Source organism: Ursus americanus, chromosome 11 (assembly GCF_024610735.1).
Source record: "Ursus americanus isolate L20-20 chromosome 11, mUrsAme1.1.p, whole genome shotgun sequence".
NCBI lineage: Eukaryota > Metazoa > Chordata > Mammalia > Carnivora > Ursidae > Ursus > Ursus americanus.
Window position 1 is genome coordinate 58,081,806 of NC_142137.1, and position 24,264 is coordinate 58,106,069.

The 24,264-nt window shown below is 39.6% G+C and overlaps 1 protein-coding gene across 5 annotated transcripts in view; it reads left to right on the plus strand.

Annotated features, from left to right (window-relative positions):
- Positions 1-16,461: 16,461 nt before the first annotated feature.
- Positions 16,462-24,264, plus strand: part of STXBP5 (syntaxin binding protein 5) — a 164,277-nt gene continuing 156,474 nt past the window's right edge. For all 5 annotated transcript variants that reach the window (XM_045805295.2, XM_045805297.2, XM_045805298.2 and 2 more), the window contains exons 1-2: positions 16,462-16,747; positions 18,029-18,126. In XM_045805295.2, the coding sequence (XP_045661251.1) occupies positions 16,595-16,747; positions 18,029-18,126 (251 nt within the window). In that variant the 5' untranslated portion in view covers positions 16,462-16,594. The remainder of the gene's footprint in view (positions 16,748-18,028; positions 18,127-24,264) is intronic.

The following is a 24,264-nucleotide window of genomic DNA, read 5'->3' on the forward strand; positions in this document are numbered from 1 at the left end:
CAGACTAGTCACAAAGGCAGTGTGGAGCGGAAGAAGGGATTCTGCACAGAGAGAGGATCCAAGGGGCTGAATGTTCACCTTTGTTCTGCCATTTAGTTGTTGTGTGACTTTTACAAGCCACTCTTCCTCCCTGAGCTTTATTTCCTCAATCCTGAACTAGGGGCAATGATACGTAGGTATTGTTGTGAATATTAAACAGGTAATATGCTTTCAAGAGTGCAAAATACTATACAAATGAAAGATATTGGCTGTATTATTTTCAGGTTCAGTCACTGAACATTATTCTTCCTTTTTTTGATCTTTTGCCTTGTTGGCATAACAAGGTATCTTGGCATCAGCTGAGAATTCAGTTATGAAATTCTTAAGTAAAAAGGCAGTTAAATGACAGAAAGAGAACATGGTTTTGAGCCTGAGGCAGGACTGAATTCCTGAACGCACACTTCATGACTTATACACCAAGGTCACCAAGTTCTAAATCAATGGACTCTTTCAGCCACCCCAGCCCATCAACCATCATGGAACTCTACCCTTGCATAGCCCCAGGCAAGGGATGAGCATGAATTTGGACTCAAATACAACCTAAATGGAGATAATGCCAAAGACCAGCTTAATAAATCTGTGTGGTGGTAAAAAAGATTTTATTTTCTGATCCCAATATATAAATCTTGCAGGAGTTTAGGTGTACGTAGGTGTACTGGTTATTCTGGCTAACTGAAGTTTATAGGTCATAGGTCAATCTTCCTTCTCACGGTCATGTCATGGGGAACTCAGCTGCAACAGTCTCCGAGGTTTGGTGTGGCAAGTAGGGGAGGCAGAGGTGGCCCGTCTGTGTCTCCCTAGTTACAGCGCTGATAGCTGGAGTCAGTAGAAAAATATGGCAAGTTGTACCAAAAGGAATGTAAGTCCAGAACTAGGGGTAACTAGAGAATCACGCAATGTATCCACTGGGGGCAGAACAAAAGCCTGAGCCAAGGCCCAGAGGGAAATAGGACTGAGGAATGCAGCCAGTGAGGGTGGGATGTGACAGCTGGTAGGAAACCAGCCTAACAGAATTTGGGTTTTCTGTGCTGGCACCTAGAGTAGATCCATTAAAAGAGGCTACGATAAAAGAGGGAATAACTAGAGTGAATATATATATGTGTATATGTATATTCCTTTTTCTAACACTTTTAATAAATACCTCTCTATATAGACATTACAAGAAATAATTAATTATGAAATTATTGGTAATGGGGACATCAGCATTAGGTACTGTCTCAACATCACGACAGCCACCAGATATGATGCTGAACCTTAGGACTGTTACAGTCAGTTGAGTCTTCTAGTCATTTGGATGGTGACCAGTCAAGGGAAAATGCAACATTTTCAAAACTACTGATTTAGAAAAATCAGTCATCAAAAAAGTAAATAAAATGATAGCTCCAACAAAGTAAAATCACAAAGACAGAGATAATAAGATATTAGGAGGAATGATATTTATTCCAGTACTTGGGTAGAAAATCAACCAAAAACTTTGACCAGTGAAATACAATGAAAATCTGCAAAAAAAGATAACTGGCCCCTGGATAATGGTTTACTAAACCTAGGAGGAAAGACAAAGTCAAGGTGAATTAACGGAATATTTGCTATTGATGTAGCTTATAAATTTGATTCAGAATCTTGAAATTTTCATTGATAATTTGTATCCCTAAATTCTGATCATCTCTACAAGGTTACAAACTAATGTAAAAATTTGGCACAATGTTTTAAAACAACACCTCAAATGATAGTTTTTTAAAAATGCAATGGGAGACAGAAATTGAAAAGTGGATAAAAAGAGATAATGTTCATTCATAAATTCCTACCTACCCCTATCCTAGGTAAAATGAAAGGGAAATGATGAAGGCCTAGAGAGGCGAATGAGTTAAATTCTCCAGAGGAGCATTGTCTCAGAGTTACTATGTGGAGGAGCTGGGCTCTCAGGCAGAAGTGACCACACCGTCAATGAAGAAAGAATCTTTCATTATTCATGTCAGAGCGTCTTGGTCTGTTATGGAAAAGGAATGGGATGTTATGTAGCTGAGAGCAGACCTTACCTTACCTTGAATCCATGAATTTGGATAATCTGGATGTTGATATTTTTCCCCCAAAGGGAAAAAAACAGAGTGACACTTTTCAAAGTATGTGGGAGAGAACCACACTGAATGTGGGTAACTCTTAGGATTTTTATAATAATACTTTAAAACAAAATTGATGACTTTCTTCTTCCTGGAGTCTATAAAAACTTACACCAAAATAATAATAATGATATTTATAAAGATGTGGAATACAATGTCATATGGCAGGATAAGAAAACTCAAATATTTATCAGCATGATTTTTCTCTTACTCATCATCCACCCCTCCAACGCCCGCCCCCCCCCCCCCCCCCCCCGCCTTTAGGCTCAGAGAAATGTGCCCTAGTTTTCCCCATTGGGAGATTATGAAAACTTTGCTGGCAATCAAGTGAGACATCTCAACGTGTAAGCTTTAATTGAATTTAATTTTTTTAAAGATTTTATTTATTTATTTGACAGAGAGAGAGAGAGAGCACAAGCAGGCAGAGGGGCAGGCAGAGGAAGAAGGAGAAGCAGGCTCCCCCATGAGCAGGAAGCATGATGCAGGACCCTGGGATCATGACCCAAGCTGAAGGCAGATGCTTTACTGACTGAGCCACCCAGGGGCCCCTGTAAGCTTAAATTTTAAATAGAAAGATTTAAGAGGCATACAAAAATGGTCAGGGGGGAAAAAAAGGAATTCTCTCTGCTCTCTCTGTCCTCCCCATGGAGATATGAGAAGGGAAGGCAGAAGAAAAAAGTGGAAGTTTTAAATATAAGTATGGAGAGCCCTATGCCTTGTACCTCCTTCCTCAAACATAATGGACAGTTGGGGGTGGGCACCCCACAAACATAGTTGTCTCTTCAAGCCTCTTCTTTCTCCCTTTGTTCCCTTTAGGTCTGATGAGCCACAAGTAGAGAATCTGTGACTTCTGCTCTAGGGGAGGTCCAGGGAAACTGCAAGCTGCCCAGAAAAGAAAGCACCCTCTTCCCCATTCAGTTGGTGCAGGCAGTAAACTGCAAATGTAGCGGGACAGTAGGCAGGAGAGGCCCCTGCCCTAGTTTGGGTCTTCGCACTGGACCACAGGATGTCATATTGGAAGGATATGGCATGGACGTGGATAGGGCATGTGCCTTGAAATCTGTTGAGTCCACTGCTATATCTTGGCTGTCTCCTGCGGGAAGTCAAATTGGCTTCCCCAAACTATCTTTTTGCATTTTGATGGATTGTGATTTATTACCTGAGCTGAGGACGTGGCAAGTCACACCAAGGAGAGAAGAGTGAGAAGTCAGTACACAGTTTGCCACCATGACAGCATTGTAAGACGGGGGCAGAAAGAAAACATCTTGAAAGAACTGAGTGTAAAACCTGAAATGGCTTAAAGAAAAAGAAAAAGCCCTAAGCTTACCTAATGTGATAAGATCGATTTTCTACAACAGGTTAAAAAAAAATTGAGGGTAAGTTTCAAGTCGGAAAATAATTGTAGTCTTTTAAGATGAAGAAAGTTTCACTTCTTGCACACTGTGAACTTTGTGCCTGCTGTAACAATAATGTATCAAATATGCTCTTTGGAGGATCTCTGTCCCTCTCTCAAATATGCTCCTGGATAATGATTTGGCTGCTGCTAAAGCAGCAATCTGAGTTGTATGGCAGCCAAGAAAATCTCGGATCCTATGTTTGCTAATTGGACGTAACAATTCATGCTCAGGGGCAGCAAGCAAAATGGGCTTTACTCTGCCAGAATTGTTTTGGCTTCCATTTTTTTGGTTAGCCCCAATCCCTCTTTCCAATTTCTCTGAGGCCTGAAACTACTTTCCCGGTGAATAGTAATTCCCTACCCAGGTGTAAGAAACGCTCATTCCACTGTAGCCGGAGAGGCTAAGTCTTCCTGTGTGAGAAGATGAGGGTTAGCAGTTGGAGAGAACTTTATATTTCTCTGAAACTTGATCACTTTAGAATTAATAAGAGCAAATATTGGAATTAATTCACAAGGAAGTAGAAGTCATAAACACTAGACAATAACATTCAGGCATATGACCTTTCCATTTTAGGTAGCCTATAAATGTAAGTCATAGCTTGCAAATCAAATGACTAAGAGAAAAGGTGGGTCAATGATACAATTCTAGGTTTAAGTAATTAAAATTTAATGATATTTGGCTCTTAAATTATAGAAGAGAGGGCCAAATGATGGCCTCTGCCTGATCTCTGCAGTGGATGTTTAGATTATTAAAAAATGTTTGGGAAAGGGGAAATCAATTAGATTGAATCTTCATAAGATCTCTGAAGATTTCAGTTTTCCCCCCTCTATATGCGAAGTCTGAAGCTGAGAAAATGACCAGGAAGAGGAAATTACTTTGGTCATTTAGAACTTTGAATAAGTCAAAGTTCTTTGATTTGAAGAGTTCTTATATTTTTCTGAAAAGAGATTAGGGTACAACCATTAACAAACACAACTTTTATTTCTATTACTTTTTACAGTTTTTGTTTTTGTTTTGAATTTACCATTCGATCTGATCTCTATAGCATGCCTTATTTTTTCCCATTTTAGAAAGGGACGTTTATAATGTGAGTGGTTAAGTGAAATGTTAAGGGTTATACTGACTTACTAGAAGCCAGAAGGAACTCCTGCCTTCTGGCCCAGAGCCCATTGATTCATTCTTTTGCAAGCAACTGTTCTATGCCCCAGGGACACAGCAGAGAAGAAAACAAAATCCCTTACAAAGAAATGTCGTGTGTCAGTGGCTAGTGCCATAGAGAAAATGAGGCTAAGTAAGGAGCCTGGGGTGGGGATGGGAAATGCCTGACTGTGTGTGTGGGAAAGTGGGGGTGGAGAGGTTAAAACTGCTCCTATTTCATGGGAGAAAGTCAAAAAAGGCCACAATGTTAAGGTGACATTTGTGACAACTGGGCAGGGATATGAAGGTGTTGGGGAGCAAGAATGTCCTATCCCCTTCAAGGTCCTTCTAGTTAGACTAAGAATCAAATTGACATGAAACAGATTAATAGAAGAAATTCAAATTTATTTTTGTACATACTGGGAAACCACACAGGCATGGAAATTCTAAAGATAAGCAAAATGAGGTTTATGTGTAATTCTGAACTAAGAAGAAGGTGGTAGGGTTCTGGGACTTCAAAGGGAAGAAATGCAATTCACAGGAAGATGAAAAAGAGTAAATGTTTGATAAATAAATGTTTGCTGAGCCACTCAGAAACAATGGGACACAGAAGACTTTCATCAGAGAAGCCTTGGTAGGTTTCTCCCTATCTACCATCCTAGTTCATAGAATAATGTAGTTATCTATGGTGATAGCTCTTTTCCTGCAGCATGTCCTCTAAGTCTTTAGGCAGGTGTGAAGGAGCTAAAGAGCTTTTCCTAAATCTGCTGGGGTTTGATTGCTTTTTAACTAAAAATGATCTTCATAACAAAGTGACCCATCTAGGAGTGGCCTGCCTTTGGCCTCTACAAAGGAAATTTGGGAATGTATCACATGTAGAGATCAAATGTGAGAGAAGAGAAGTATTGGCCAGGGGCGGGCCAAATTCTAACCAATGAAGTTTTATTGGAACACAGCCATGTCCAGTGGTTAACATATTATCTATGGCTCCTTCTGTACTACAACGGCAGGGTTGAATAGTTGTGACTGAGGCCATATGTGGCCCATAAAACTGAAGATATTTGCTATCTGGCCATTAAAGGAAAAGTTTGTGGACCACTTGTTGATGCAGAGAGAACAACAAATGCAAAGTCCTAAGGCACAAGTGTGTTTACCATATTCGAAGAGTAAAGAAATCAAGTGTGGCTATGGTGGAGTGAACAAGGAGAGAGAGAGGACAAAAGGACAGAAGCAGCATAGGGAGCAGATCTTGCAGGGCTTTTCTAGGCCATTCTAAAGGATTTTGAGCTTTACTTAGAGACAGGAAACCACTGGAGGTGATTGAGTACAGAACTGACATGATCTGATCTACCTTTTAAATTGTTCACTCTTCTTAGGATAGATGAGAGGAGCTTAGTCTGGTATATAGTCCAATGATCCAAATAAAACATGGTTCTAGCTTGGACTAAGGCACGAGAAATGGAAGTTGTGAGAATTTGTCAAATTCTGAATATATTATAAAGATTGAGCTGATGGGATTTGCTGATGAACTTGAAATAGAGCTGTGTGTGTGTGTGTGTGTGTGTGTGTGTGTCTATGTGTGTGTGTGTGTGTGTTGGGGGATGGTGTGTGGGGAGGTGAGACAGTAAGCGTAGTGTTTACTTGTGTGGGCCTTAACATGTAGAGGATAGGAATGCCATTAACATACGAAAGGCAGATTGTGAAAGATGTAAGGTGTAGTTTACTCCTGGAAGTGAACAATTCAGTATGCACATTAAATTTTAGATGCCCTTTGAATATCTAAGTGGAAATGTCAAAGAGGCACACACACATCACATCGGGGGTTCAGGGGAAAGGTTGGAAAGGGACAAATAAATTTTGGAGTCGTCAATGTTGACATAACATTTAAGTCACAAGGACAGAATAAAATCACCTAGAAAGTGGCTGTTAGCAACACAGGGGAATGATTTGAATAGCTACCATTTAATTTCAATATATGCAACAGGCCCTGAGCTAGGAACTTTATACTCTTACAACATGTAGGTAGGTACCTGTACACCTATTTTACACATGTGGAAATGAAGACTGTAGCATTAAATGACTTGTCTAATGCCACTCAGCTAGTGACAGAATCCAGATATGCCTGCCTCAGTGGTCTGAGCCATCCCTCTCTCATGACATAAGAAATAGAAAAAACAAAAGACTGAACAACGGCTCTGCATGTTTAAATAGTTAAAGAGGCAGTCAAATTACCCAAGTGGGTTGCACATGAACTCTGCTCGAAGTTTCAACTGCAGGAAGATGCCTCTCCAAGGAAACCGCTAGACTGGTGAACCATGATAATAATATCGTGGAACTTCCTCCTCAATTTCCTGATTTGAACAACAAACTCTCTTGTCACGAATAAGCAGAACATGCCTAGTTTATGAGCAGATGAAGAGGCAGCCACTGCAAAGGAATTCATGCATCGATGCCATGCACATTTTAAGGCAAAATAAGGTTCTGGAGGTTAGATGCTCGTACAGGACACTGGACAGATCCTTTATTAAATGAGAGGAAACAAACCTCCTGCCTGAAAACCAGGTATGAATCACATGAAACAGCACTGAGACAGAGAATATTACTTAGCAATCGATGTGACTCCCCCCTCCCAATGTCATTACATCCTTCTAGTGTGACATTTAGCCTCACAAATGCACTAGGCCTAAGTGAAAGTGTTTTGGTTGACTGGTAGTCTCAAACGACTCTGCTTCCATGGGCTTCTCAAAAGTACAGTCACTCCAGCTGTTAAAAAACAATGAGGAGCCACAAAACGCCTGGTATCCTCCTTCCTTTTCTTCAGATACGCCCGTCCTGAAAGAAATCATCACAATTTTCGCAGCAGGCATCAAAAGAGACTCATCACGTTATGCTGAAAGGTAAATAGGAACTGAACTGTAAGCAAATGTGAGAACCTCCACTTACCCCAGTTAGAAAGCCACACCTTGAAGTTACACCCGCATCGTGGTTATAAGGAAACCAAGGAAAGGAAGCTGTATTGGGGGCCTGTTGAACAAGATTAAGTCTTGGTGGAAATATGTGGGTCATGCTGGTCTGGAGGAAGCTTAGTGGGAGTAGCCAGAGGTTTGGAAAGCATCACAAGGAATTGAGTAATCCCAGCGTCTTTTCTCCTCCACCCCATGTTTCCCAAACCCCAGGTTTGCCTCTAGGGAAGCCCATTCCCTGGGACAAGGTGCCACAATGATGAGTACATATTCAATGGGAGAGCATTACTATGGAGGGTTTAAAATGATATATGGTGATAAGCCTCAGGAGAATGAAAAGATGCGTTCAGCATTGGTTCCTACCGTTGTTTTTAGGGATTTTGCTCCCTAATGCCCTCTTACCGAGTGCCACAACCAAGTTGTACCATCTTTGTATTCCCGGAAACACCCAACAAAACACTTGTCACACTGTGGGCATAGAGTCATGTTTCTGGAACGGAATAGTAATGATCACCCTGTTGGTAGATAAGCATAAGCGCCAGGATGCAGATTCTTGATCTTCTGTTTTGGAAATTGCACCAGTACTGCGCTCTCCTTGTGGTACTCCCTTGTTTTATAGACTACAGTCATTTTGTGTCCTCTGGATCTCTGGATGTATTTCTGGAGCAGGAACAAACTGGAACTAAACTACTGAGGTATACATAGTCACATTCATTGTCCCTCCCTTGTGAAGAATAGTCTTTGTGCTTTTGGGTTATTCAGGACTTTTTTTTTTCTGATTAGATGAGAATACTAGCCGAGTGTCAGAGAGAAGGGAGTAGACAGTGCTACATAAGAAAGTATATGGAAAAGAACTGTCTGTAAGGTTTGAGGAGGGGGAATTTGGAGGTAATGAGTAAGCCATCCAGCAAAGGCTGGGCTTTCTAAGGAGCCCAGGGCCCTTTCTAAGAATCAGGGTATTGGAATAACTGCCATGAGGTAGGGAAGAATGAGGCGAGGGGGGTTATAAATAGGTGAAGAGAATTTTGAGGAAGTTGTCTTATGCTAAGTGTTTTATCTTCCTTCTAAGGTTATCTTAAGAAATCATTCAGAAAATATCCAAATTATTATCCAATTCTTTGGGACTTTGGTGTGTTATTTTGCTGAGAATAAAAAGGCTCTGTCTTATTTGGGGTATAATCATTATCTTTTACACTGACTTGACTAATGTTTTAGTTTACTAACATGTTAGTGGGTTACTGAATAGAGATATTTCACTAAAAATTGCATGCCCAGGGGCTCCTGGGTGGCTCAGTCCTTCTGCCTTCGGCTCAGGGCGTGATCCCAGAGTCCTGGGATTGAGCTCTATACCGGGCTCCTCCGCTGGAAGCCTGCTTCTTCCTCTCCCCCTGCTTGTGTTTCCTCTCTCGTTGGCTGTCTCTCTCTCTGTCAAATAAATAAATAAAATCTTAAAAATAACTAACTAACTAACTAACTAACTAACTAACTAACTAAATAAATAAATAAATAATAAAAATTGCATGCCCAAAGGAACTTAGTTTCTGCCATTGGTCAAAGGATCAGGTGGAGTGCAGTGGCCACTGGAGGTAGAATTGAGACTGTGGGTGTGTGAAAAGAGAATAAAAGGGTAACGTCAAAATAACAGATGGCCATGAGGCCAGAGGTTACCTAAAAGCTGAAGATGGTTGGCCCAGAGCTGGGGAAAGCAGATAATAGTAGCTCCTCCTACCGTTGGGGGATGTGTTCCAAGACCCCTAGTGGATGCCTGAAACCAGGGATATTATCAAACTATATATATATATATATATATATATATATATATATATATATATATATATATATATATATATAATGCTTTTTCCTATACAAAAATGTCTATAATAAAGTTTAATTTATAAATTAGGCACAGTAAGAGATTAATAATAATAACTAACAATAAACTAGAACAATGATAACAGTACACTATAATGAAAGTTATATGAATGTGGTCTCTCTCTCAAAATTTCTTACTGTATTGTACTCACCCTTCTTCTTGTGATGATGTGAGATGATAAAATACCTGTGTGACGGGGTGAAGTGAGGTGAATGATGTAGGCATTGTGATGTATCCTCAGGCTACTATTGACCTTCCTATGTTAAGTCAGGAAGATTGTCTGCTTCCCACTGTGGTTGACCACGGGTGACTGAAACCACTGATAAGGGGTGACTATTGTACTACAACTGTAGGTCTGTCGACACATTGTTGTTAGACTAAGTGTATGGTGTTGGCTAAAAACACAGTCAAGGAATCCATTCTGAGTGTAAAGCTAGATACCTGGTTCTGTTTTGAGGAATTCCATCCCTGAGGTTGAGACTGTGCTTACCCACCTATATAAAACCTCTGAGAGTTAGTATCCCTTGCATGTTTTCATGTTCAGTCCTAGTATGTTGCATGTTAGTGCTATTCTCTTGCCTCTGATAGGTCTTTGGAGAGAGGATTGCTCCTATTCTCCTTACATTTGATCCTTTTTGATTTCTCAGGGTGTATTCCTTTTTTTAAAAACGATTTTATTTTGTATATTTGAGAGGGGGAGGTGAGAGGGGGAGGTGAGAGAGAGAGAGAGCAAAAGAGAGAGAGCAAGAGAGGGAGCAGAGCAGGGGGAGGGGCAGAGGGAGAGGGAGAAGCAGACTCCCCACATCAGGGAGCCCAACGCAGGGCTGGATCCTAGGACCCTGAGATCATGACCTGAGCCAAAGGCAGATGCCCAACTGACTGAGCCACCCAGGCATCCCGGGTGGTGTTCTTTAGGGTTGACCAAAAAGAAAAGAAAGTCAGCATCTAAAAGTTCTATAGCCAAATGACTAAGAGATGTGACACAGCTCTATGTCCAGCTCAGAGTCTGAGAAGGAAGGCCCTGTCACATCAGTCAGCTGCAATTGACATTATCTCATTGGGCTGCCATGTCAAGCAACTCTGTCTGAGGTAAAAAGTGTTCAGTTTTCTGTTGGTATGCTAGCATTTAGTTATTGACCTGGTGCTGAATAGTGTTTCATTGAAAAAAAAAGTGTGGCTTGGCAATTCCCTCAGATTCACACTTGGTATGTATGCTTGATCCCCACTAAGGGAATACTTTTTAGAAGTGTTATGATATACAATTCTCTTTTGTGTGTGTGTGTTGCAGGAGTTGGAGGGGGCATTGGGGGGGGATTCAAGGGTGGAGCAGAGAGAGGCAACAGGGTGGGAGGATGGAACAAAATACTCACTTTAACTGCTTTTCAATTCTTATTCAGTCACTACGGTGTATTAACCATGAGTAATGGCATAAAGTACAGTAAAGTACAAACTTTGTTGCTAGCTCTTCAGTCCACAAATCAAATTATAAGGAGTTATTTGAGAAGAAGAGCTGAACTTCTGGTAAAAGTTTAGCAAAATTCTCAAAATTTTTACAGTAGTATTTAAATCCTAAAATTAGGTACTGAAATTGAAACTACTATGAGTATCATTCCTTAGCTCAAATATTGTGCCCATTGTAGAAATAGCATTTGAAATATATGAGAATTTATTGAAGAACTCCTGATTATCCAGTGTCTTGGTTTTAAGAATTTGATAATATTTTTCACTCTTATCACATTAATGCCTCATATTTTACATTTAAGTATTCATTTGGTCTAATTAGTTTTGTTTTGCACTTCTGGAATTTTCACTTGAACTTACTGGTCTTTATTTAGACATTTTTATATACGGTTTAATGATAGTCGTACAAACAATATTAAGTAGTGACGGGGTAATCTATGGAATAATGAAAGCTCACTAAAATTTTCCTTATTTGTTTTTCTAGAAAGGCCAGAGCCTGACAAAGAGCACAATGTAGTGGATCCTGTTTGTTCCCAGACATGGCTTGTTTATTTAGCTGATGATATTTGTCCAGTCTACTCAGGTACAAATGGTAATAAAATTATCCAGGATTCATAAATGTGGAAATTAAATTGCAACACCACTCTTCGAAGGGCTCAGTCCAAAACTCCGAGGCATCATCCTTGTCTCTTCCTTTCCCCCCGTACTGTCAGCAAATCCTCTTGGTTCTACCATTAAAGTAAAATCCAGGATCTGACCCTTTCTCACCCCAGCCACTACTTTTAACCATTCCACCCTAAGCCACCAACTCCTGGCTGGATTATTGCAGTGTCTTCTTAACTGTAGGGAGAACTGTGAGCAGAAGGTAAAATTATCAGTGAAAGATGGCTATAGTATACTCTATAAAGTATACTCTCGTATACTACATTCCTTTCTATTTGAGGGCAGGTTGTGTCTAAATTTCTGTCAGAATATTTGACTGTCTAAATTTCTGTCAGAATATTTGTCAGAATATCTGCTAAGAACCAGAAACCCATTCAAACTCATTTATACAAAGAAGGAAAGAAAGAGTAGCCAGTTTTCATAAGGAATAAGGACTGGGAAAATGGAAAGTCAGGAATGGAGACTCTGCTCTCCACTTCTCCATAGAGTCAATTCTCTGTAGGTGGTATGTCTGCTTCATTCTACTATGTGCCATCTAAGTATGGGCACACTTATCTTCAGTCCCAGCTCCACATGACTTCCTAGTTCAGACTGATTAGCTTTGTCTGATTCAACTCCAAGTCCCCAGAAGAAGATGATCTCTTGGCTTGGCTTACTTCAGATGTCTGCCTCAATCTGTTTGGACCAGAATACATGATTATCTGTTCAAAACATCTGGTCCAGCAATTTTGCAGGACTTAGCGGACCCATTCAGATAAGGGGGCCTGAACTGGGCAAACTAACTAATTAATATCTCTGCTGCAATTTACGAATAATTTAAATTCAATATTCTGTTAAATGGTGTAGTGAATCAATCACTGTCACACATACATCCTTTGGGATTCAATAAATTGGAATGAAGTGGATATAAATAAATGCTGGCAGGTAAGGTAGATTTGGTCTACTTCCAGAAAGTTTATGCTGGTAACATAATTTCTTATTAAAATATTTATTTTCAGTGTCTTTTTTATTCCTCTCGATCAGCATCCAGCAGCCCCTATGAGACCAATCACAGAGCTTTCGTTAGCCTGGTAGCCTTTAAACAAGGCAATGAGGAGTTGCAGATTCTGGAATGTTATAAATCTCTGGTCTTTGGCTTTCCATGCTGACTAATTAAATGAGGTACCTTTCTTTTTCTATGTTGATTTTTCTTCTTCTTTTTTGTCTTTTTATTTTCATTGTATTAGTTGGGTATTGTTTCCAGCTGTGTTGACTCCGCTAAATGTAACATAACTACCTATAATTTGCCAGTGATATATACTATTACATCATCTCCTGGTCCATTCTTCCAGTGGGTAAGAAAGAATTCCATATGAAAGAATACTGCTTGCCCAAGGGCAGAAGCTACTGAATTGTTTGGAATCAACACACTGATTCATTCATTAAAACAAACAAAAATAAATCTTTGTTGAGAGATTATTAAGGGTAAAACTTTGTGCTAAACTTTAAATGCATAATATAAATTAAAATTTTAATCATTTAATTCTTAACTTAAATTTTTAATTAATTTAATTTAATTCTTAAATTTTATATCTTAATTTTTTCTTTTCTATCTTAATTTTAAAAATCAGTTGATCAATTGGAACTGACTTACAAGAAAAACTGTGAGTTTGAGGATCCATTATTTTATTTTTGCTATCATAAGGTAAATATTTTGGGGCACTGTTGTTTTTTACCTAAAATAATTCTGGATATGTGCTGGTCTCCTCGAGCTTGGAGAGGATGGATTGCAAGACCACAAAGCTAAACGCCATTAGCAGGTATGCCCCACATTCATCTAAAACATCATGTGTCCTCTATGAACTGAAGTTTTGGGAATGCCAGGATGAATTCATAATCTGATTAGAGGGATGAGGCATGAAAATCAAAACCAAAATTATAGAGTAAAAAAATGGGGGACTGGCTTAAATTGGTGATCTCTTGAACTCCCTTTCACCTCAAGGACCCTGACAATAGGATGGAAAAACTGACATTTTTGAGTATCTACAGAGTGCTAAGCAACACAGTGCAAACTTACATTTGTTTCTAGTTTACCCTCACAATACCCTAAGAAGAAGGTAGTATGAATTTCATTTTACATATGAGGAATCTGGCCCTTAGGAAAAGTAAAGAATTTGCTGAACGTTGCACCTTATCACCAAGGCCTGGATTGAAATCCATGTCTGGCAGACAGCAGAACCAGGATTTTTCCACTGCACCACAAGTCTTCTGGGCAAGAAGCTGTCCCTTCTCCGAAGAGTTTTGTAAATTTATTTCCAACTTAGATGAAAAGGTGGATCAAAAAATTATGTGGGGGAAATTATCTCTTTTGCAATTTTCCTCTGTGGACGTTTTGGTATTTTAAAGAAGCTCTCCAGGTACTTTTGATAACCTCCCCACCTACCTTCTGATGCCCTTCCTCCTCTTCACCTGGTCAACTCCTATTTATTCAACTGTCGTGTGTATCACTGCATCTAGGTCTTCTCTGGCTGGTTAAATCACTCTCTTTAGTCCTTGTGCAAGATTCCATCATCTTAATGTACGATTTCTCTTTATGTGAGGTTTGTCCCCTTTAGGCTGTGGTGAGTTTGTCGAAAGCAAGTATTGCATTTTTGTGTCTTCGTTACCTAGCACAATGACTCAAACTCAAAATGTGTTTCAGAGAACTAAATTAGTAAACAAAAACTTCAGAGCCACTTGGAAATGGCTTAAGAAAATTTGTTTTATTATCCGTTGTACCCAGTGAATTAACTGAGTGATTCAATAAAAAGTAAGCAACAAAACAATTTTACAGGTTCTAAGTGTCCCTTAATGCGGAAGCTCCAGAGAGAACTACATTTCCCCAAATCCCTAAGCCCCCGTCGTAGTTGGTTTGCTTAATATTAAAGACCTGTCACATCAACTAATAGCGTGGCGAGAATTTCCCTGAACCCGGTAGGAGGCCGCCAATCACAAAGAAGAGGGCGGGCGCTTCTGATTTCGGTTCAGGAAACCCCTTGTATCTTTTCCTTGCGTCTTCACAGGACCTTCGGAGGCGAAGTTAATTAACCCGAGAGAGTGTCCTCCCTTCCCACCCCCACCCCAAGAATTAGAATTAGTCTTTATGCGCCTCCGTCCTTTCTTACGTTTTCCCGTTTCCACATCCTTTCCAATCAAATGCCTCTTGCTTCCCATCCACATTTCTTTCTTTGAACACAGTCTCCGGGGCGGGGGGTGCGTAGTATTCCTAAGCATGAATCTCTACCTTTTCAAACTTGAGCTAGACATTTGTCTCTACACCTCCAGCGAGGGGGGCCAGTGAAGAAGCGGAAAAGTCTGAGCAAACACTTCATCCTTCCCTCTTCCCCTCGCAAGAGTGGAGAAGCTATTGGGGATTACTTAGTGCATAATCAGTATTACAAGGAGGATTGTAGGTTCTGAAATTGAGTGGCAGTGCGGTGTTTACTTCTACCTTTGCTCCCGCCTCCATCCCCACCCACCCTAGCATGCGGACTGAATCCAGGGGTGGTGTGCCACTGGCCCGGGCAGACACCCAGCCTTGGATCTGTTCCTCTCTGGCAGTCTGTTCCACTCCAGCAGCTACCTGCCATGGCCATGCTTTAATCTGACCAACAGTAATAGATTCAGGAAATACCCACCCCCCCCCCGGTTTATCTCCTTTCTTTTTCTAGTACCTAAGTCTGTCATCCTTTTACCACAGACATAACCGTTGTCTAGAAGCTCTTTTTCAAAAATCAGATCCAAAACAATCCAAAACAAAGCCCAACAGTAAAGCAATATTGGACCCAGCTACCAGGAGCGTGTACCTCCGTAAAGGGTGAGAGCATAAAACCCCGCTTTAATGACCGAATTTAAAATAAAGGCTTCCTGCTGCTCGTTAGTCAACATTTTTACTATCTCAGCTGCAGGAGAAGCAGCTGCATACTCTGGCCTGGCTATTGGGGTGGGAGAAATTTAACCATGGTCTGGGATTTTCGCAGAGGGTAATTTAAGCCCCAGCTCCGCTCCCGCGGAGGGGGGGCACGCGGCTGGCGGGGGGGCTGCGATGCGCGTGCGCATGCTCAGCGGCCCCGCTCCGCGGAGGCCCAGCTGCCACCACCGCCGCGGCCGGCGCTGTAACCGCGGCTGCCGCTGCTGCTCGGGGCGGGCGTTGGTGTCGTGTGCCGAGGCGCCCTGTCAGGCGGGAGGGAGCGGCGGGGCGGGAGCCTGGGCGGCGGCGGCGGCGGCGCCTGAGGAAGGCAGCGGGGGCTCTGAAGGAGCGAGGGCGGGCTGGTCCAGCGGCGGAGGAGCGAGGCGGAGAGCGCGGGGACCCACCCCGGGCGCCCTGCGTGCGATGCTGGGCGCGCAGCGGCGCTGAGCGGCGGGGAGGCCGAGCGGCGGCCGCGGACGGAGGGCCAGCGACCCCCGGGAGGAGGAGGAGGAAGCGCAGGAGCGGGAGGAAGCGCCGAGGGACTGCGGGACCGGGGCGGGCGAGAAGTGGCGGGGCCGCGGGCCATGGACGCGGCGGCGGCGGCGGCGGGGGCGAGCCGGGGCGGCGGCGCGGCGCAGAGTCAGCCCGCGGCCAGGTGAGGCTGGGCAGTGCGGGCTCCGGGCGCCGCCGCCACTGCTGTGCTGCCCGGCCGCGGAGCGAGGCGGCGGTGGCGGTGGCTGAAGCGGCGCCACAGCAGCCGCAGCGAGCGGCGGCGGCCTCGGAAGAAGAGGGGTCGCCGCCCGGGGTTCTGGTGGCCCCTGCTCTCTCGTCGTCGCAGTATTTCCTGTTTGGATTATCTTGTGCTTCTCCCCAGCTGCCTCCTTCCCCTCACACTCCCACTCTGCCCCACTCCTCCGTGTCCTCGGTGGAAGCTGCCCTTGGCTCGGGCTCGTTTCCCGCGCCGGGGGACGCCCCTTACCTCCCCTCGCGGGTTGCGGGGGAGCCCCTCCGAGACCATGAGGAAATTCAACATCAGGAAGGTGCTGGACGGCCTGACCGCCGGCTCGTCCTCGGCCTCGCAGCAGCAGCAGCAACAGCAGCACCCGGCTGGGAACCGGGAACCCGAGATCCAGGAAACGCTCCAGTCCGAGCACTTCCAGCTCTGCAAGGTGAACGGAGCGCGCAGCCCCGCGAATATTGGGGTCGTTTTAGGGGGCAGCTCGGGCATTTCATGGGAGTGCGGGGGGAAAAGAACGGCAGTAATAATTATATCTCGAATGAAGGGCTCACTCCTCAAGCAAACATTTGCTTAGTGGGTTATTTTGGAGATTGACATCATCTTACTCTTTTTGGGGTTTTTTTTTTTTTTTCCTTTCCTCTTTTCACATGCAGCAGTCATTTCAAGGTTGCTTCTAACGTATTTTACCGACCTTTATTTACTATTCTTAATAACCTTAGGGCCTTTATTTTCAAGCATTTTAATGTAATTCACCAACTTCGAAGTTTCCTTTGGAAACAGTGTCTAATGAATATTGTTCATAGAAAAGCCAAACCTGTTCAACTGGATATTTGCTTATCACCTTCCTCTTAAAATGTGGTAGGAAGCTTAAAATACGAAATCACAGGGTCCTTTTATCATTATGTTTGATTAAAAAGTTGGTACTGTGATTTTAGCCCATTAATGGCACCATTCCCATAGCGGTCTGTAATTCGGAAAGAATGATGCAGCGAATTAATTCACTGGCTGCTCAGTGCGAAATACAAACTTGTCTTGATATTAATTCCTGCCATAAAATACCATGTGTTCCTATGTCAGCTTCTTAAAAATGTCTAAAAACATGTTTTTGCCCTAATGCCCTAAAATTAAGGGTTTAATAACAAAATGCAAAAATATATGTTGTACTTATTTAAATTCTGTTACAATTGCAAAATTTGGGTATAGATGTTTGATAATTGCTTTACTGAATCCTTGACAAAAGTAATTGCACGAGAGCTTTTTTTTTTTTTTTTTTTTTAGCAGTACTCGGCATTTAGCATCCAAATAAAGTAACAAAGTTATCACACTTGAAATAAAGCATGAATTGCATTTTTACATTAATTTACAGAATTTTTGACTCTGGAAAACTTTAGTATTTTGGTCTCAGACATGATAGTATAGAATGTTAATAAAAATGTTTCTTCTATATAATATCTGTATTATGGAAAAGCAGAAATTAAAGTGTAACATTGGGAGATATACACACACTTTTTTTGATTTCGGGTTCTATGTGAATAAGTTTTGTTAATGTAGATTTTATAGTTTTGTTTTTTTTTTTTAAGGGAGTAAGTGCATGTGTATGTGTTCTCCATCACTTATAATTGGTTCTAGATTCTAATGCCTGTATTGACTTTTCTGTTTTTAAATTCCGCTTGCTGCCTTGGTTGCTGTGATGTCATTTGCCCATCCCTAGACTGTTCGCCATGGATTTCCCTATCAACCTTCAGCCCTGGCCTTTGATCCTGTACAGAAGATCCTGGCAGTCGGAACTCAGACTGGTGCTTTAAGGCTGTATCCTTTCATTTTTCCCCCCCACTATTACTGTATTCTCTGCAGTCCTTCTGTACTGCTGATTTGTTGCTTTTCCTGTTTTAATTCCAAAGAAATGGTATGATCAGGTATATATATTGTGAAATCGTGTGCTGTTGGCTTTTCTCTTGATTATACATCTATTCAGGCTGTATGTTGCTGGGGTGTTTATCATCTCTAGGTTTATAGTAGCTAAATACGTATCCACATACAGTTCTAAAGTTTTGCTGTAGTAACTACTGTCTTTGCAAGGAGCTAGAAGTTTCTAATGGGAAATCTATCTGCTTATATATACTAGAGGTATTGGGTATTTTGAATGTAATATGGTTTGGAATGAGGTTTAAAAGCAATAGCGTAGGACACACCTTAATTGCTTTTAAAGAATATTATGCATTGGTAGGTATTGAATTTATGACCTATCATACTAATGAATTAGAGGTTGAATTTGATTTAATTGTTTCTGACTTGCCCATTCAGAAAAAAACATTAGAAGACAAATCCTGTAAATTAATTTTATATAAGTAGTTATGAAGTGTTGATATTTCTAGAAGTTGTAGAGCATTTTGTTAGTATAATGCAAATGGATAAGTATATTCTCTTGATGTTTTCCCTTTTGTAGCCTACATTTATTATGTATATGTAAAAATTGTTAAGTTAGCTGTACTCTGAAGCATTAATATAAGGAGAACTATTTTTCCTGACTATGCATGAACTATAATAGCTTTGTCATAGCATAGTTTTTCCAAATTCCTATTCATTCTTCAAGATCAGTTTCTTAGTCTGAAGAGTGGAGAATACTTCTCACTTTTATACTGTTGAACTTCGAATAAAATTGTTTGCTTTTATCATGAAATTTAATCATACTTTACTAAAATACCTTTATTTTTAAACTTAAACATTAGACTTTTAAAAGTAAATGCTTTGTTTATCTTTAGGATATCTGCTTCTACATATTGAAGTAATGTGTTTGTAAATTAAAAAAATCACTAGATGATCACAATAGAATTACTGTTGTCAGTAAAATAAAGAGAAGGAAGGAGCTTTACCCCTTACCTTTTAGATTTATCTGGCTCCTGAGAAGAGGGGAGAGGAACCTACATTTTAGTTAAACATCTGCCTTGATTTTCCTTATAATCTTTTAAAATCTTTATTTCAAAAAATACTGTGTATGGTGTCAGGATATGCCTTAAGTTTCACTTACGTTGTGTGTTATCTTTCAAAATACTTATGAAACTTTTCGGATGGGCCATTGATATGTATTATTGAGAAGTCTACATTTATAGTAAATACCAGTAGTGCACACATTCCTGTTAAAATGGTAAAATCTGACCAGGCTAGAGCTGAATCTGTGAATTTCTAAGAGTATGTTTAAAGGGCTCTTGCCCAAATATCTAGATACTTGAGATTAGAATATTTTTGGCTGCAAGTGTTAAGTTGTTTTTATTCCTGAACCCAGTGATCATTACCTTCTAGTTTCAGGTTCCTATTTTAGTCTCATGAAGATGGGACAAAAATTTAATTTTGTCAGTGTGGGTACAACGTATTCAGCAAAAATCCATGTAGTGACAAGAATAATGCATTGTTGGATCTAGGTGGACTGTTTGGAACTAAAAGCAGATTTTTTTTTGCCCCCCCCCCCCGCAAAAATATCACTGGATTAAAAGAAAATAAAAAAAAGAGTTAAATTAGTTATTTTTAGATTTTGCTTTTCTTTTATATGGGCTCAGCTTTTACTCTTGTCTCAGTGTAGTCTCAATTTTCCAATGGTATATAACTTTTTTTTCTTTTAACAGTGAGTCTGCCCCTTTTATTTTTAATGCAAGTGAGTACCACCAGTGAGTCCAATTTCATAAAACCAAATATTTTTCTTAGACAAGACTGTTAACCTTAATGCATTTGAGTAATTAGCAAGTTGACACAAAGAAGTTAAAATATAGGCCTGATTCTAATTGCCAAATAAAAGCAAGGATCGGGTGTCTAAAATCCTCACTTGTACATGACTTGCTTATACATTTTAATAGCTAAACACTAACTGAAAGTGAACCTGTAATTATAGTTTACAGTTTTACTCTAATTTTTTTTTAATTTTAGAATCTCTCTTACTGTATTGAGAATGAAGTAAGGAAAGCTATTTACCAAACATGCTTCTACTTTTTAATGAGATTTATATGAACATTCCAGAGTGATAAATTGGTTTGCCTACCAGTAAATACCAGCTAGTCATTTCTTCTGTTTGGTTTAAGTATTAGATAAGCTTATAAGCTTTATTTATTGTGGCTTTGATTTATAGAAAATGACCAAAACCTTTTTATTTTTTATTTCCACATATGTAATTTAAGATCTGTGTTTCTATGTTCTTTGTTATTTTCAAAGCTAAATTAAAATTAATAGTTTCTAATTTCAAAGCTTTATATTGGCTTAACATGCAGACTTATTACAGGTATATTCTGTTGCTCTTGCTCTTTTATATTTCTTGTTATTTCAGTTGGTTTCTTTTAGTCCTTTTCTTTATTTTCTTCTCATATTAGGCTCTCGGAGCCTGTAATAAATTTGTCCTAAAAAGTGACTTTGAAGCAGAAATATACTTGTAGATAAAGTGTTTTCGTTCCTTTGATTGTGGAGCAGAAAGTAGGAGATGTTTTCAGAAGTAGGATTGGGCTATTAGAATTTGCATTACATGTCTAATCTGACTTATAGAATGTCTTCCTGAATGTTGGACTATACTAAACTAATCTACTTAGAGGTATTTAAAAAACTAGATGAGAAAGTTACATCTGATATCTAATGTTTGCAGATAAGAATTAGTGAAAATCTGAATTTTGGAATAATTTTCTAACCAGTAATGAGGCAAGATAAATTTAATAGGTTTCCTGCATTAACATATAGCAAGTGAATGATACTGTAAACATGCTTTATGTTCAGTTTTCTTGGCTTCTGGAATGAATATGAGGTTGGAATGTACTGATGGGAAGCAGGAAAACATAATTTTATATTCTAAGTCATATAGTAGTGATGTGATTTAATTATCTTAATTCCTCTTCTTTTTGTTATGTAGAAATAGGTATAATTTGATTCTTATGATTAATCCAGGTTTGAAAATTATTGGGATAAAATATATAATTATTTTCATATCAATGTCTACAAAGGGAAAAAGAGGTTTTAACTAAAGAATGAAGGCATTTCTAGTAATGTTATTGTTGTCCTTATCTAGACTCCTGGTTTACTAGTATAATTTTGAATTACTGTAACCAGGGGCTACCCTGATATTTGTAATGTATTTTTGTCTAAATACAATGAAGTCATTTTATGTGTGACTATTTCAAGGACTAAGCAGAAAAACGAAACTTCAAATTTATTGAATTTTTAAAAAAATTGTATGACTTTTTGTTATATTTATCAACATTATTTTAAAACCTCATTTATTGTCTTCTTGACTTGTGGAAGATACAGTAAAATAGGCATCTCTGATAAGGCTTGGATTATCTTTTTTATTTTAAGGCATGGATTGTCTTTTAAACTGCAGTGTAATGTTGCTGAATGCAGGCTCACAAGTTGATTTTTGTACATTGGAGTTCATTTAACCAATACTTATTAAGTGCTAACATTAGATTATAAACCTGAATTCTGGTTCTTTTCTTGCCACTAAGGAATTAGGTGTCTTTCAATGTGTTTTTTTTTTTTTTTCCTTTTAAAATGAAGATGCTGTATTAGATGATTTCTTCAAGAAACAATTCTGTAATTTCAAGTGGCTACATATTGTTCTAGGTGATTATACAAAAGAAATGGAGAATGTGATTCTTCAGAAAGTTTCCAGCCCTAACTGAAGGACTAAACTAGTTAAACAGTTGAATGTGGAGTATTATTTAGGACTCTACTGACATTCTGCAAAGTCAGATTGCAGGAAAAGTCATTGCATTTGATGACACATTAGTAGATACGGATCACATAGAGTAATAGGGAAGGGGGTCTAGGAAAATTATTCTAGGCAAACAGTATGGGCAACAGTAGAGAAGCGAATTATGATAGTCAAGAGGAGTACTAAACAGCCAGTTTGGAATAGTGATCCTAATTGAATTGGAGACAGAAGTAGGAGCCAGTTGGTGGAGAACCTTGAATGTTGACCTGAGTTATCTTGAGTGTTATTCGGTGAGGAATCATTGTAATTATCTATTTATTCTTGATCAGTGTCTCTCAATAGTGGTAGCATTTTGGACCGGATAATTCTGTGGGTTTGTCCAGCACATTGCAGGCTATTTAATATCCCTGGCATCTACCTACTAAATGCCAGGATTGCGCCTGCTGTCAATATGGCAGCCTAGCCTCACATAGTTCCAGGTGTTCTGCTGGATTTAGCCCAGGTTGTTCACCAGTTAAATAGGATAATAATCCTACTGAGGTCATGAGGTTAGCATCAGGATTAAATGCAACAATGCGTATGTGTAGCTTTAAAGGCCATGCAGAGACCGTTTTGGTGAATATTCAATATATGATATTATGAAAGTTTTCTGTAGTTTTAATATTCAGGTCTGTCATTATTTTAGCAATACTTGCTGAGAGGCAACTAGGTGCCAGGCACTATTTAAGAAGGCCTTAATTTCATTTATTTTTGTAACTAATGCAATCTTTTAAAAACATCTTGAAAAAGTACTGTTCTTTTTTTTTCTTTAAGAATCATTGAAATGACTTTTTTTCCTCAATCACAAGGTTGCAACATTGCTCTTGAGATATAATAGGATAATATATGTGAAAGTTTCTTGCGCATAGAAGGCGATAAATGTTTAGTGATTTTGTACTTGTAAGATAGCATTAGAATGTTTGACTTGCTGCTTATTAGTTTTATTTTGCAAAACAATTACAGTATTGGAAAAATTTAGAAATCTGATTTTTGTTCAAACTAGTTAAAAGTGAAACAGCTAAAAGTGAAATTTACCTAGAATTAAGCCAGATTTTTATCTCATCTTCTTCCCTGCCATCCCTTTTGTCCATGGAAGAATTCTAGTCATTTGGAATGCTAGCTCCAGAGGAGAAAGGAGGACTTCGAAATACTTTTACTTCTCAACTCTTAGCTCTTTATTAAAGAGGACTTTGTATAAAAGGAAGAATGAGTACTGTGTCAGCAGCAGTAGGTTGTGATTCTCAGCGTGAACTACTGCAGCAGGAGGAATAGGCACTTTTACATTAGAAACAACCAGAAAGGATGCCTGCCTGGAAGCAGTTACTTTGCAGTGAATTTCTTTTTGAGGGAAACAAGGTATGATAGAATCTGAATGGAATTGAAAATTAGTAGGGAATCAAGTCTGCTTAATAAGCCTTTCTGCCTTAGGTAGATGGGTTTTTATTTGTTTGGTATTCTTTGTTTTCCATTTGTTTTTTTAGTATCACTTACTTTTAAAATCATAACCTGATTTTGCCATCCTGAAGGGAAAAGGTAAAGGAATTTTCAAAGGATGACTTTATCTTTAGAGGATTTGTGTTCTAGTGTTCAGACTAATTTTGGTGAAGCCAGGCAAAATTTAGTCTGGGCTACAGTCTCCTTTCCTATAAAATGGGGAAATTGGGATGTGTGATATCTGGAGTCTTTCTAGCTCTAGGATCTTAGAATTTCTTTTTCTATGCAGGATTTGGCCATGCTCTGAACCATTTCTGTTTAGAGCCGTCTTCTGATTGATTGTTCTGAGTGCCTATTAAAGAGGATAAAGTACTGGACTCCATCCCATTGTGGGGCCTTTTACTTTGTGTCCATTGATTGCATTCAAAATCCAAGTCAGTAGATGCACAAATGTAAACCTTTGTTTACAAAAGGGAGCAGGAAAGAGCATATGAAAAACATGCATTTTTTTCATTGTTGAAGCACAACTCATGTTGAATACTTAAGATACTAGGTTATTGCATTTTTATTGTATGACAGGTAAAGTGTCATTATGACATAGGAAACGTGGGTATTTTAAAAATACTGTTAACCAAGTTTACTTACTTTCCTATCTTGGGTGTAAATAGTAAGGATATAAAGTTGAAATGAAATTACGTAAAATTAATACTGAGTTTTGTTAACCTTAAAAGTAAAACTGTCAGTTTTTTACCAGTAACAGATGGGTTTATTAGAAAATAAAAGAATTGCAA